The 15,209-nt window shown below is 34.5% G+C and overlaps 1 protein-coding gene across 1 annotated transcript; it reads left to right on the forward strand.

The window, feature by feature from the left end:
• Nucleotides 1–9,412: 9,412 nt before the first annotated feature.
• Nucleotides 9,413–10,595, forward strand: LOC104892799 (2-hydroxyisoflavanone dehydratase). Its single transcript, XM_010678805.4, has one exon. The coding sequence runs from the start codon at nt 9,438–9,440 to the stop codon at nt 10,464–10,466; it is 1,029 nt and encodes a 342-aa protein (XP_010677107.3). The 5' UTR covers nt 9,413–9,437; the 3' UTR covers nt 10,467–10,595.
• The last annotated feature ends 4,614 nt before the right edge of the window (nt 10,596–15,209 follow it).

The following is a 15,209-nucleotide window of genomic DNA, read 5'->3' on the forward strand; positions in this document are numbered from 1 at the left end:
GTTTTGGGGTTGATTTAAGAATGGGGTTTCGAGGGTAAAGCGTTGTCTATGACTGTTGATAATGCTAGTGCTATGGATGTTATGGTTGCTCGATTAAAATCTTATTTGAATTCATGTGTTCTTTTGCCATGTATAGTAGGTTCTTTCATATTTATTGTTGCATATTTTGAATCTTATTGGTTAATGTGGCATGAAAATTGTTGATGCGAGTGTGGTTAAGTTGCGTGAAACAATAAATTACATTGAAGGTTCTGATTTTAGGAAATGTAAATTTGAACAATGTGTGAATGATGCAATGCCTAATTTTGTTGGTAAGTTGAAAAATGACATGTGTACAAGGTGGAATTCCACCTATAATAGGATGAAACGTGGTACCTCTAATGCTAAGTCTTTTGTTTTTGAAAATCCAGAATGTGACTCTGCTTTTGATCAGAAGGTCTATTGTCAATTATTGTTCGCTGAAGGTGTTTTTTGTCATGCATATCATCGACGTTTTGTTGAACATGAAAAATTGCAAATGCATTCATATCTTAATCCTAAAGTAAGACACATTTCTAGGTATACAATACTTAGGTATTGTACTTTCGAACGTCAAAAACTTAAGTTGAAATTGCGTGATAAACTTTCTGGAATTAGTAGTTGTATTTGTTTTACTTACGATTGTTGGTCTGCCATTAGTAATCGTGGATATACTTGACTCGTACTGCACATTATATTGATAATGATTGGGTGTTGAAGTCTCACCTTTTGAACTTTAAGTATTTTCGCCTACCCCATAGAGGTCCTGATATATATGCATTCATTTTGGGATTGATTAAAGAATGGGGTTTGGAGGATAAAGCGTTGTGTAAGACTGTTGATAATGTTGGTGCGTTGATGTTATGGTTGTTCGATTAAAATCTTATTTGAATTCATCTTGTCTTTTGCCATGTATGGTAGATTCTTTCATATTCGTTGTTCTGCGCATATTTTGAATTTTATTGTTCAATGTGGCATGAAAAATGTTGATGCGAGTGTGGTTAAGTTGCGTGAAGCAGTAAATTACATTAAAGGTTCTGATCTTATGAAATGTAAATTTGAACAATGTGTGAATGATGCAAGGTCTAATTATGTTGATAAGCTGAAATATGACATGTGTACACGGTGGAATTCCAACTATTATATGTTGAATCGTGCATTAACAGCTAGACATGATTTATATCTTTTTATAACTAGGGAGATGGATTTTGAGCATGGTCTTACTCTATCTGAGTGGGAAATAATTGAGTTTGTTTGCAAATATCTTGAACCTTTATTTTCATGAGGTTACCAATATGTTTTCTGGTTCTGATTATCCCATTGCAAATTTGTACTTTGCTAACATTGCTGCATTTGAGAAGTTGCTGGTTGTTGCTCATAATCATTCTGTTTATAATATCCGTATTATGTGTAAGGACATGATGGATCATTCTATTATTCTCTAAGTGGATGTTGTACTTGATCCTCGTTATAAACTACGGTTTGTAAGGAACTTGTACAACTTACTCTATGTTTTTAGTGATGTGGAGGAAATGGTGCAAAACGTATATGAAGCTTTTGTTGAGATGTATGCATTTTATAGCACGTCTTCCACTCCATGCTCTGCTTCCTCTCTTTCTTCTTCTACCCATCGTGCTTCATCTTCTTCTATCGACCCAGTTTTCGTTGTTGGACATGTTTGAGGTTGTTATTTCTACTTGTCTTTATCCTAGCTTACTTATAATTAAATACTTTAGTGTTATTAATTGGTATTTTATTTTAATTCTTGTCATAGCAATTTAAGGCCAATAATTCATCTGTTGGGGGAGCACAATCTAATGTTGATGCTTATCTTAATTCCCCCTTTATTCAGCGTAGTTTTGATTTTGATGTGCTCAAATATTAATAGTCTCAATGATTTGCATATCCTGTTATTTCTAGAATAGCCAAGGATATTTTTGCTATTCCAATCACTTATGTTGTTTTTTAATCTTCATTCAGCATGGGTGGGCAGGTTTTGACCAAATGTAAGTCATCTTTATTTCCTAAGAATGTGGAGGCTTTTGTCACTACGCAAAACTGGTTGTTTGGGTATCTTAAAGAAGAAGAATTAGAGAGTTGTTTAAATGCCATGGATGAGACAGATTGTGTGGAAGATGATATTGATGTTCTCTCGCTTCCTACGATAGGTTGTGTGTTTGGTGTGTTAGTTTAACAATTTTTCTTATTGGTTTTAAATCAAATTGCTAATTTAAGTATTTTTTAGGTGGAATAACCACCTTGTGTTGCTGCTGCCGGTTGTATCTCGTTGTCGCTGAACATCGAGTTTTTGTTGCTGTTTAGTGAGATTTCCAGTTTTGAGCTGGTTTTGCAACCATTGGTTGCTGTATTTATTTTCTAGCTGGTGGCAAGTTTGATACATTGAGTTTGGAATTCTTTGTTAGGCTGAAAACTGTTGATTTTGGTATTCATGTGTTGGATATGGTGTTTTCTTGTGAGATTAGTTGAGCTCGGTATAGTTCTGTTTTGTTGGTTGTCCAATCTTTGGGATTGGTTAGTGCCTTTTTAGGTACTGTTAAATTCTGTTGAGCTTGATATTGTTGCTGGTTGGATTATGTTGAGCTTGATATTATTGCCGTTGGATTCTGTTGAGCTTGATATTTACCCTTTTTTGGAATAAGGCTTCAAATCATTTATCTAAATTGTTGAATATAATGACTTAACCCAAGTAACTATGTTGGAAACTCTCACTATAGTCTACGTTTGTCCCTCTTTGGAATTAAGTTATATATATAATGGTTGTATCTTTTTGGTAAACTATAGTGAGGTGACGCCAATAGTTCTTTGTTGGATTCAAGTTATAATATTCAGCCAATTTGTTAAAAGTTTTGAGGCCAAGTGTTCGATGACAAAAGTTCTTCGAGAGCGAATCTTAAAGATCTACTTTTTTTACCATAATATCATTATGGTTCGATTTTGTTGAGCATGTTATATTGTTGGTTGTTGTTGAGCTTGATAAATGCCCCTTTCAGAAATAATGTCTCAAAACATGTTCCATTTTGTTGATTATAATGATTGAAACTCAAGTTACTATGTTGGGAACTCTCACTAGAGTACACGTTGTCTCATTTTGTAATTATGTTGTATAATTATTGGATGTTTTTGGATTACTTTAGTGAGATGATGCCCATAGTTTCTTGATGGATTCAAGTAATTGTATTTGACAATTTGGCCGGGTAAATGTTTTTGGGCTATGTGCTCGATGATGATGATACTCTGAGAGCCCAAATTTGATCTTCTTATCTTTTTCAAAATATAACATTTGGTATGTTTGGTATTTGGTAAGTTACTTATTACATAAACTGTTTCATCCTTTTTTTTCATTATTCGTTATTCATGTTAACTTTGTTTTTTGTCTTGTAAGGTGCAAAGTGGGGGCAGATATGAGGTTTAGGATTTTAATATATTGTAAACTGAAGTGAAATATTTATTAGGTTTTTTGTTCTTATGTTTGTTGCTTAGTTGTAATTTGTTAATTACATTTTGATATAAAGTAAAATTTATATTTGATATTTTACATTTGATCCATGAGATTTGAGTACTATTTTTTTTTCTTTGGCTCAATATTGTTTTTACAATAGTACTTTAAACATTCCTAAATTATTAAATGGCTTTCACTAGTAGAGAAAGGTCGATTTACGACGGACCTATGACCCCTATATGCGTCGGACTTTGGTCCGACGGCACAGGTCTCGACGCAAATATGAGAGACATGATCTGCGTCGGACAAGGGTACGACGTAGATTTTAAGTTATTTGCGTCGGATGCAAAGCAAAGTCCGACGCACAAGGCACCTAGCTAACACCAAAAAACCACATCTAAGTTAGTCATTTGTGTCGCATTAAGAGGCATGTGCAACGCATATGTTTCATTTTTTAAAGTAGGATTTGCATCGGATTGAGGGAAACATTCGACGTAAATGGGTCATTTCAAAAAAATGAAATCAATTCACCATTAACTCACTAGCTTCTTCATATAATTAAAATTCATATTATACTAGAATCGAACCCTACATGAATAAAATACAAAATGTCAGAACAGAATGAAACACATGAATGAAATAAAACGAAATCAGATCTAAAAACTGAACGAAATTGAACCTAAAAATTGAACGAAAATAAAACAAAATTGAACCTAAAAATTGAACGAAAATAAAATATTATTCTTCTTCAATTTTGTCTTTGTTAGATCTAAAAAATACAAAACGAAGATAAAAAATTGAACCTAAAAAAACAAAATCAGATCTAAATCACCAAATTCTCTGTCATTTTGTTCGAACTCCTCGCTCTTCTTCAATTATTCTTCTCGCTCTTCTTCAGTTGTTCTTTCTCAAATTTTCTGGAAACTCGAACTGGGAAATGCCGACCTTTTTTTTGTTGAGTTGATGAAGAAAGCGAAGAAGTGGTGGTAACTTGCGAAAAAATAATCCAATTGATACGGGACAACTGATGAAGAAAATCTACAGACGCGTTAATCATGTCAAAAATAAATTTATTAAAAGAAAGAAGCATAAATCATGAACAAAGTGATAAAAACGAAGAAAGTGGATAGAGAGAAAGTATCAAAATCGCATCGATAATAGAGAGAGAAGCAGAAATCATGAACAAACTGATATAAACGAAATTGGAACCGAAAAAATAGAGAAGCAGAAGAGGTTGAAGAGAGAGGGAGATATAGAGAGATGGAGAGAGGGGGGGGGAGAGAGAGTGTAGTTAATATGACGGCTGGGAAATGATTTTGTGAAGGGTTAGGGTTTAAAAGGAAGCAGGCTTCAAAAATGAAGGTGCGTCGCATGGGCCATAAGATCCGACGCACGTTTAAGCCTATCTGCGTCGCATGGACACTAAGGTCCGACGCAAAACGTTGGATACACAAAAATTATCTTTCGTGATATGCGTCGAACATTGATCGAGATCCGACGCATATGAATTTTTTGCGTCGAATTCGAGACACATCCGATGCATATGAATCATGATTTGCGTCGAACGTCATGAATTTCCGACGCAAATGATGTTTTTGCGTCGTTTTACCTATTGTGCGACGCAATTTAGGAGATGCAAATCCACTTTTTTCTACTAGTATTTGGCAAATAATTTGCTTTTGCAAGTAATCAAAATAGTAAAAGCAACACCGAGTGGAAGTGATCAAAAACAAAATAACCAGCAATCAAAATGGGGTGAGTTATGGCAAATAGATTAACTTTTATTAACAAGGAGGGATTTCATGAATTATATTTGAAGAATCATAACATATGATGTTTTTGATTTATTGAAATTATTTAGATGAATTTATAAATAATCATAACTCAATAACCCATACAAGTGATACAAGTATGCAAGTATTTTTCTTTATTAAAATATGCAAAGGTCTTATATATTGAGAATTTAACTTTTTAATGCAAATAGAAATTGAAAATTGAAATCACGTGTTTTTATCTTTGTCTAGTTATTAAGTTGTCATGTCATTGTACGTCAATAATTTAGGTAAATTAAAAAATTACGAAATTAAGTGTTACATTTTGAAACAGTTCAGTTTGAGTCTTTTAGAAAATTATATATTATATAGTTCAAAACTTTTTTATTCAGTTTGATTCGATTTAATTTAAAATAGTTTTATTGAGTTTTATGCAGTTCAGTTAAAAACAGTTTGATTCAGTTCAGTTAAAAAACAGTTTGAAATAATTTTCAATTAAATTCAGTTCATTTTCCGTTCAGTTCGGTTTAAATCGATTTTTCGTGAAGTTAATTTCAGTTTGGTATGTTTTCGGTTGAGTTTCATTTCAATTGATTGCAATTTATTTTAATCCGATTGACTTATTGGTTTTTTATTTTTCAGTTATAGGTCAATTCAGTTCAGTTCATTCAGTCTATTTGATCACAATTTCCAGTTTAACCATCAATTTTCAACCAAACTGACAACACTAATTACAGGCGAAGGTTCTCGGACATGGAAGACCTGGTTATTCCTATCCTTCCAAATCTCATGACACATATAAGGGAAGACACTCCCCAGGAAATCTCTCTATATGTTTCCAGCGACGACATATTCTCATGAATCCAGACTTGAAAATCCCTACTGAGAAATATTGGCATCCTAGGACAACTCCAAATCTCACTACTCTTCGCACAATCCCGAATGATATGAGCTCCATGCTCGGTTGGTCCTAACACCTAGGGCAAGCAGAATCCTGAACAGTTCCCCTAACAACAAGGAGGTGTCTATGAGGAATACGATTATACGATAATGCCATAATAGCCACATGAAAAATTTGATTGTTGGCTCTATATTCCCTCTTTAAATCCAGGATAGGTCCGCCACATCCTGATTTTGGGGGAGGAAGGAAGCATAGGCAGATTTTAGTACAAAACCTTTATTGTTGGCAAACTTTGAGACGAGAAGATCCTCCGAAGAGTTTTGGGTAGGTTGGGGCATACTAAGGATATGACTGACAATATGGTTTGGTAGGAGAATAGTTAAAGGAGATAGGTCCCAATTACCTAAATGCACTATACTATGGACTTTCATGACGCTGTCCTCAGAGACCCATGTGCTCACTTTACTTTACCAGCATTATTAGTTATGAGATAATTTATTCAATTTTTGCACTAGGAATTGGTTAAGAATTTGAAGTTGAATTGAGTCTAACCCTTAAGCAATACATGCCATGGATTTTGTCAAGTAAGAAGCATCTGAGAAAAATCCCCAAGAGATTGGAGAGGAACACAAAGTGCGGAAATTGCTTCTACTTAATGAGAGAGAATTGAATTCTCAATGCCTAATTCTTGATCTACAAGAATATAATCTGTTCTTTAAGTTTAGTGCATTTCGAATTCAGGACTTTCATGTCTCAAATTCTTGGCTTGACGTGAGTATCAAACTACTTTAATTTTAGATAGACTATAGGTTGTTGGTTTGGCAAGGACAAGTACAACATGGACTATGACATCTCGAGAAATGATAAAACACTTTTGTCTATAGCAACTAACCTCTCTTTTTTTTTTGGCTAACATTCATATGACAACATATAATTAGCACACATGTCACAATATTAACAAATTACTTTTTGCAATTTCTAAACTTGTATATCTCAAGAAATATATTTTAGAAAAAAATAAAATATATACCAATATTCATATATTTTTATTCTCTACAAATAGACATCCATTTGATATAATTTCATCATATGTTTATTTTACTCTTATCCTTATAACACACTTGTATGATCATATATTTATTACAATACACATGTTTTATGTTAACATACACTTGTTTCTTATAACCATACACTTGCTTCTTAATACAATACACTTGTTTCTTGTTAAAATACAATTGTTTCTTATAACACACTTGTTTCTTATTATTACAATACACCTGTTTCTCGTTAACATACACTTGTTTCATGTTAACATACACTTGTTTCCCCATACAATACACTTGTTTCTTGTTAAAATACACTTGTTTCTTATAACAATACACTTGTTTGACGTAAGATAATTAAAACTGATATAAATTTTAAAACTGATATATGATGAAATTTTATCAAAATAGATGTCTATTTGTAGAGAATAAAAATATATGAATATTGGTATATTTTTTACTTTTTTCTAAAATATATTTCTTGAGATATACAAGTTTAAAAATTGCAAAAAGTAATTTGTTTTGGATAAACAATATTGTGACATGTGTGCTAATTATTTGTTGCCACATAAATGTTAGCAAAAAGAGGTTAGTTGCTATAGACAAAAGTGTCTATAACTGCTAGCGTTTTATGATGGCTCATGCCATCTCATTCTCATACATAGTATTAGGCTTCTAGTGATCTTTGTGCAATACTTGGGAAACTCTTCTTGAAAGCCTTAATCTACCAACCAACACGAAAGAAAATTAAATAATGTAATTCCTAGTGTTGGGGAAGTTAATGTGTTGAACCTAGACTTGATACTTTAGATAAGATCGATCTAAGTAAATTTGTACCCCCTCTATTTTTTTATCATTCCTACTTTTTTGTACGCGTCTTCCAATGCACATTTTAAAACTTAAATAACTTTCATTATATATTAGTAAAAATTATAACAATTGAATATTAATAAAGTACTAATTGAGACGAATCAAACAAGACCCCACATGACTATGTTTTTTCTTATAAATTGAGAACATTTGAGAAGATTCTCTCTATGCATGAATAGTGTCAAGATTCCAAGTGAGAAAGATAAAAAAAACAAATAGAGGGAGTACCTTTTAAAAAATTAAAATAAAAGATGATCACAGTTTTTTTAAGAAATATTCAATCTTGCTTGATATCTCAAGCATTATACATTTGTATAATTTGAACATTATTTTGGATGAATGGTTGTATGATAGAAGTATATGGCAACCACATAGTATACTTACCTATCTAAACTTTCACCATTAATATATCTAATAGTCTTGTTAATAGTAATATGAATAATAAAATAATAGACAATAATACAAGTATAATATTATACATTATGCTACTTTAATTCAAAAATTTTAATAATAACATAATCAACTAATAGTAATATGAATAATAAAATAATGGACAATATACAAATATTTATTGATCACTGACTATTTGGACCTTATTGAAACTTATTGGACCTGATTAGACCTAATTGAAACTTATTGGACCTTATTAGACCTGATTGGAACTTATTACACCTGATTGGAACTTATTGCACCTGATTGGAACTTAATGCCCTGATTGGACCTTATTGAAACTGATCTGAACTTATCTGAACTTATTGGACCTGAAATTGAAGAGAATGCACCCTTATTAGACCTGGTTCAACTTATTGGACCTGATTGAACCTTATTGGACCTGATTGAAACTTATTGACCTGATTGGAACTTATTAAACCTTATTGGACCTGATTGAAACTTATTAGACCTTATTAACTCGTAGCAATTGGAACTTATTGGACCTTATTAGACCTGATTGGAACTTATTGCACCTGATTGGAACTTATTGGATCTTATTAGACCTGATTGGAACTTATTGGACCTTCTTAAACCTGATTGAAACTTATTGCCCTGATTGAACCTGATTGAAACTTATCTGAACTTTTTTTTTTTTTTTTTTGAGGGGGAAACTTATCTGAACTTATCTGAACTTATCTGAACTTATTAGACCTAAAACTTGATTTATTAAGGTGAAAAGAATGCACCCTAAATATCTAAAAACTTTTTTCATGTATTTGTTTGTTTGGCAACGAAGTCTAGAAGATCTTCCTACAAACTATCTAGTTTCAACACCCATAGGCCAATAAACGATAAATCAGTGTCTTTCTCTATAAAGTCAATCTTGGCGTCGATAAGCAAAGAATGACCTCCTATAGTTTAGGACTATAAAAATACAAACAATGACACAACATTACATTTCCACCACATATCAATCAAACACAAACTCATCAGTCATCACTACTCAACCCAAAATGTCTTCCACCACCACCACCAAAGAACTAAAAACTGATCTCTCCCCCCTCATCCGAGTGTACACCGACGGCTCCGTCGAGCGCCTCTGGGGTCCCCCTACCGTCCCCGCCACCCTAGAAGACCCCGAAACCGGCGTCGCCTCCAAAGACATCACACTCTCGCCAACAACTAACCTCATTGCCAGACTCCACCTTCCTAAACTCACCCAACAAAACCAAAAACTCCCCATCGTAGTGTACTTCCACGGAGGCGGCTTCTGCCTCAAGTCCGCCTTTTCTTCCACCGAGCACCGCTACATGAACTTCTTAGCCACCGAAGCTCATGCACTCATCGTCAACGTCGAATATCGTCTCGCACCCGAACACCCTCTCCCTGCAGCCTACGACGACGGATGGACCGCCCTAAACTCTCTAGCGTCCGTCGACGAGCCATGGATCACCAACCACGGCGATCTCAACACAATCTTCGTAGGAGGCGACAGTGCAGGAGCCAACATAGCTCATAACTTAGCCATGAGAGCAGGATCAGAGACTTTAAACAATGGTATCAAACTACGTGGGATATATCTTTGTCATCCATACTTCCTAGGGCCTAAACGGGTCGGAACACGGGACCCGAAACACGACATGGGTTTTAATAAGGAGAGGGCATATGATACTTGGGAGCTTGCTTATCCAGGTGCTGGACCTAATCATTATATGATTAATCCATCAGTGAAAGATGCTCCAAGTTTGAAGGATTTAGGGTGTGAAAAAGTGCTGGTGATTACTGGTGAAAATGATGATATTGTAGATTGGGGTGTTTTGTATTATAATGGGTTGAAAGAAAGTGGATATGGTGGAAATGTTGAATTGTTTGAGGTTAAAGATGAAGGTCATTCATTTCAGGTTTTTAATCCTACTTGTGAGAATGCTAAGCTTATGATCCAGTGTTTGGCTTCCTTCTTCCACAGCTGATTAAATTTAATCATGAAATTAAACAAAATCATCAATTATGTACTATTTCCAAGTAATTGAGTTTTATCCTATAGAATTATTGTTGTTTTGGATCAGTTTCGCAATAATTAAATAAATGTTTGTTTTCTAGCTCTGTTGCATACTTTTCCTTTGTTTCGAAGTATTAAATTAAATTTTAACAACCAAGATTTTCAAATATCACACAAATAAGACCAAAAAACAGAGACACCCATCAGTCTTGGTCAGATTACACGAGTAGGTCTTAAAGTCAATCCTGGCGTCTTAAGCAGGGGAAGAAAGACTATTCCGTATAGCTCAAATTACAAACATATACACTTTTTTGGACTAAAATTCTAAAAACATCTCTTTCATTTTAACTTATTGACTTTAGGGTGTGAATATCCCTAGTCTTAGGGGGAGTCTTGAGAGAGTCTTGAAACAAGATTTTCATGGGTCTTAGGGATAAATTAATGCAAGACTAGGGAGAGTCTTGAGTTGAGTTTTGTTTTCCAAGACTCAACTTAAGACTCATCCTTGCCAAATGTCAAATATTGATTGGGTGAGTTTTTTAAAAAATATCAAACCAATTATATATAAAAAAAAAATCAGATTATGTTTTGATGAATAAATGAGTTTTGATTAGAGTATGGGGATAAAGTATAATAATATAAAGAGTTTGAAGTGAATTTGAATTAGTGAAAAACTGATGTGGCAGAGTCTGAAGTGTAGTATTGAATATGAGGGATAAACTTACCCTTAGTTTGAACAAATTTCTTTGTCGGTAATTTTATGTTTGAAGTTTTAAAAAAGAAAAAGCTTCACACGAGTAGAGGACTCAATATAAACTTGTGACCAATACGATAATTGTTTCATTATTAATTTTATAACATATTTTTTCAAACAAAATTTTGAATTAATTTACTTTAATAACATAAATTAAGGAAGGAGGAATTTCGAGACGACCCTTGGTCTTGTGCAGGTCGTGATTCTTCAATACTACTGGTATTGTGTAGAGGTGACAAACGGGTCATACGAGTTGGGTCAACTTTTTGTTCGGTTTACGTTTGAGGCGGGTCGGGTTCGATCGGATACAGGTCCATGAGATATTTGGTCAGGTTAGATCAGGTCTGGTTAAATTGGGTTTTCAATCTCGCAAATAAATAAAACACATATAAGACTAATGACGTAGTTTAAATAATTAATGGAAAGTGGCTAAATCATATACTTCCTCCTTTTTTTTCCACATGTTACACTTTTCAAATCACGGACTCCTCGGCAATTTTTGAAGAAGAAAGAGATAGAGAGAAAGAAAACAAAAGAGTCCTATGTAAACATGTGATAGGAGAGAGAGATTGAGACAAGTTATTACCCAAAATAAAAGTGTAACATCTAATTTGAAACTTCTTAAAATAGAAAGTGTAACATGTAAAAAAAAAAAAAACCCGAAGGAAGTATAGTATTTGATGACAATATTTCCTTAAATTTGTTTAAAAAGTAACTAATATGGCAATTTTTCGGGTCAGTTTCGGGATTTGGGTCTTCATTATTGGGTCGATTTCGGGTCGGTACTATATTACTTTCGGGTCGGGTTATCAGGCTTCAGTTCTATTTCAGGTCATTGTTTTCGGTTGGAGGTCGGGTATTTCGGGTCAACATGTACAAGTCTATTTTGCCGGCTATAGTCTTGTGCACATTGCGGTTCTTCGAGAATCAAGCGATGGCAGATTCAAAGGATGATAATGGCTCTGTCTGTTGGATCATCGTAGCAACAACACATCAAATTATGTAATTGAGGAGGTCGAAAACAAGTCGCAGCACTAATTTTTTTGCTCAGAACTTGGATGATCAACATGAGCCAATTGATCCTTGAGATTCTTTAATTCGAACATCATGCCAAAATGAAAACTCTTCATATGGAAGCTTTTCCATAACAGCCTAGCCACGCAGGCTAATCTGAATAAATGGCACATCGGGCAGAATTCTGATTGCTCTATATGCCTGGGGGAGGTGAAAACATGCCATCATCTTGTTATAACGGATGTGTTGTAGTTTGATTAATGCGGAACATAAAATCAATGAAATAATGAAGGTGAGAAAACTATAAAGATGAACAAACAAAAACACAAGGATTTACGTGGTTCAGTCAAATTTGACCTACATCCACAGGTGGGGGATTAGAGCTTCTTCACTATAATGGAGAAAATCAGAGAGAATAATACAAGAGTCCTAAATCTAGAGGCTAAAAGTGTTTCATAAGTTGTGTTAATAATAATGAACACTAAGAGCCCTTTTATAATCATAAGGAACCCGTACAAACCCTAAAAGATAACTTAAAACGAAAAATATATCGAAAAACGCGTTCAGCGTTCAAAACTGCGCACCGCCCGACCGGTCGGGCGAAATCCGCCCGGTCGGGCCCGGGACGAAACAGCTTCGTCAGTTTTTCGTAAAACAGTCATAACTTTCTCGTTTCTCATCGAAATTGGCATATGACCTATCGTTGGAAAGCTCTTTGAACAAGCTATCACCTCCAATTTGAATCACATCAAAATCATTTATAGATTTAGAGATATGTGCATTCAAAGTTAGCCTTATGCCATTCACAAGATTTCAAGTCATATTTAACAAATCTCCACCTTGACTTGAAACCGATCAAACAAGGTAACTCCACCTTAAACCAAAAGATGATGCTCAACCAAAAAACACCATAGAACCTCCACCTTAAGCAAAATTCCATAAACCTACCCATTGTAGGCAATCCAGAAAACGGACATCTTCTATAATTGTGTACCGATGCGTCTTCGAACACAAAATCCGTATACAAAACCATCACATGGCCTAGATCGAGAGTATAAAGTCACACAACGCTAGCATGCTTCATTAAATTGACCAAACTCTCTTCAAACACTTCTTCATCTCAACAACAAATCAAAGGCAATTCTAGAAACTGAATGCAACAACATAATTTCTAAATTGCAATTGTACTTATAATCACAAAAGTACCAAATTTGAGATAAGAAATAGCATAACTAGAACAAAATCTAATGCATAACCAAGATTGCTAATTTATTATAAACTCAAAACAATCTATCATAGACTCCATAGCAAAATCCACACGGTTTCTCGTTTTACCAAGAGATCTCAAAAGGGCACCAAACATAAAGAGATCGTAGAAACCGCAGCCCCAAATCTTGTAACCCTAAGTGCAAGATCATCATCAAAAACAGCGTCGGCAATATTTGCAGATTGACCCTCATTGGACCTTTCTCCATTTTCTTCTTTAATTTCCAACACTCAGATTTAATATGACCCTTCACATGACAATAGTTACAGATTTTTCCGAATTCTTTCCACCATGAGCAGCAAAAGCATTTGTGTTAGCAGAATTATTAGATTTATTAACTAATTTATTGTCAATTAAATCTCTCTGAGTTAAGGCCTCCTTAACATCCTGCAAACTCAAATCATCTTTACCATATAATAAGGTATCTCGAAAGTGCTTATACGAAGGTGGTAAAGAACACAACAACCTAATAGCCATATCCTCATCATCGATCTCAACATCGTATTTTGCAAATCCATAATTATAGAGAAGAATTCATCTAAATGAGACTCAAGCGGTTTACCTTCTTCTAGACTGAGATCATGAAGTCTAGATTTTAGTAGTAGACGGTTGGTCACAGATTTTGTCATATAAAGTGACTCCAACTTCAACCACAAACTCGCAGCAGTCGTCTCTTTGGCAACCTCTCTCAAACTTCATTAGATAGACTTAAATGAATTGCTGAGAGTGCCTTCAAATCCATATCCTCCCACTCATCATCCGTCATATCCGAAGGCTTTTTGGATGCACCTACCAAAGCCTTGTAACAACCACTTTGAACCAGGATGGCTTTCATCTTTAATTGCCATAGGCCAAAATTTACTTGCCTATCAAATTTCTCAATATTGTACTTCATTGACATAATGAAAAAATCAAACTTTTTCTAAACACTTAAGATCTTAAAACAACCAAGCTCTTGATACTAGTTTGTTATAACGGATGTGTTGTAGTTTGATTAATGCGGAACATAAAATCAATGAAATAATGAAGGTGAGAAAACTATAAAGATGAACAAACAAAAACACAAGGATTTACGTGGTTCAGTCAAATTTGACCTACATCCACAGGTGGGGGATTAGAGCTTCTTCACTATAATGGAGAAAATCAGAGAGAATAATACAAGAGTCCTAAATCTAGAGGCTAAAAGTGTTTCATAAGTTGTGTTAATAATAATGAACACTAAGAGCCCTTTTATAATCATAAGGAACCCGTACAAACCCTAAAAGATAACTTAAAACGAAAAATATATCGAAAAACGCGTTCAGCGTTCAAAACTGCGCACCGCCCGACGGTCGGGCGAAATCCGCCCGGTCGGGCCCGGGACGAAACAGCTTCGTCAGTTTTTCGTAAAACAGTCATAACTTTCTCGTTTCTCATCGAAATTGGGCATATGACCTATCGTTGGAAAGCTCTTTGAACAAGCTATCACCTCCAATTTGAATCACATCAAAATCATTTATAGATTTAGAGATATGTGCATTCAAAGTTAGCCTTATGCCATTCACAAGATTTCAAGTCATATTTAACACATCTTTTCTATGATTGCCCCCTTGCACTGCTGCTTAGGATGGCAGTCACTTGGGGATCCCGTTTCCATCTAACCCCCCTTTTTCATTCCGCAAATGGTTAAAGAAGCGCAT

This window comes from Beta vulgaris, chromosome 5 (assembly GCF_026745355.1).
Source record: "Beta vulgaris subsp. vulgaris cultivar EL10 chromosome 5, EL10.2, whole genome shotgun sequence".
Classification (NCBI taxonomy): domain Eukaryota; kingdom Viridiplantae; phylum Streptophyta; class Magnoliopsida; order Caryophyllales; family Amaranthaceae; genus Beta; species Beta vulgaris.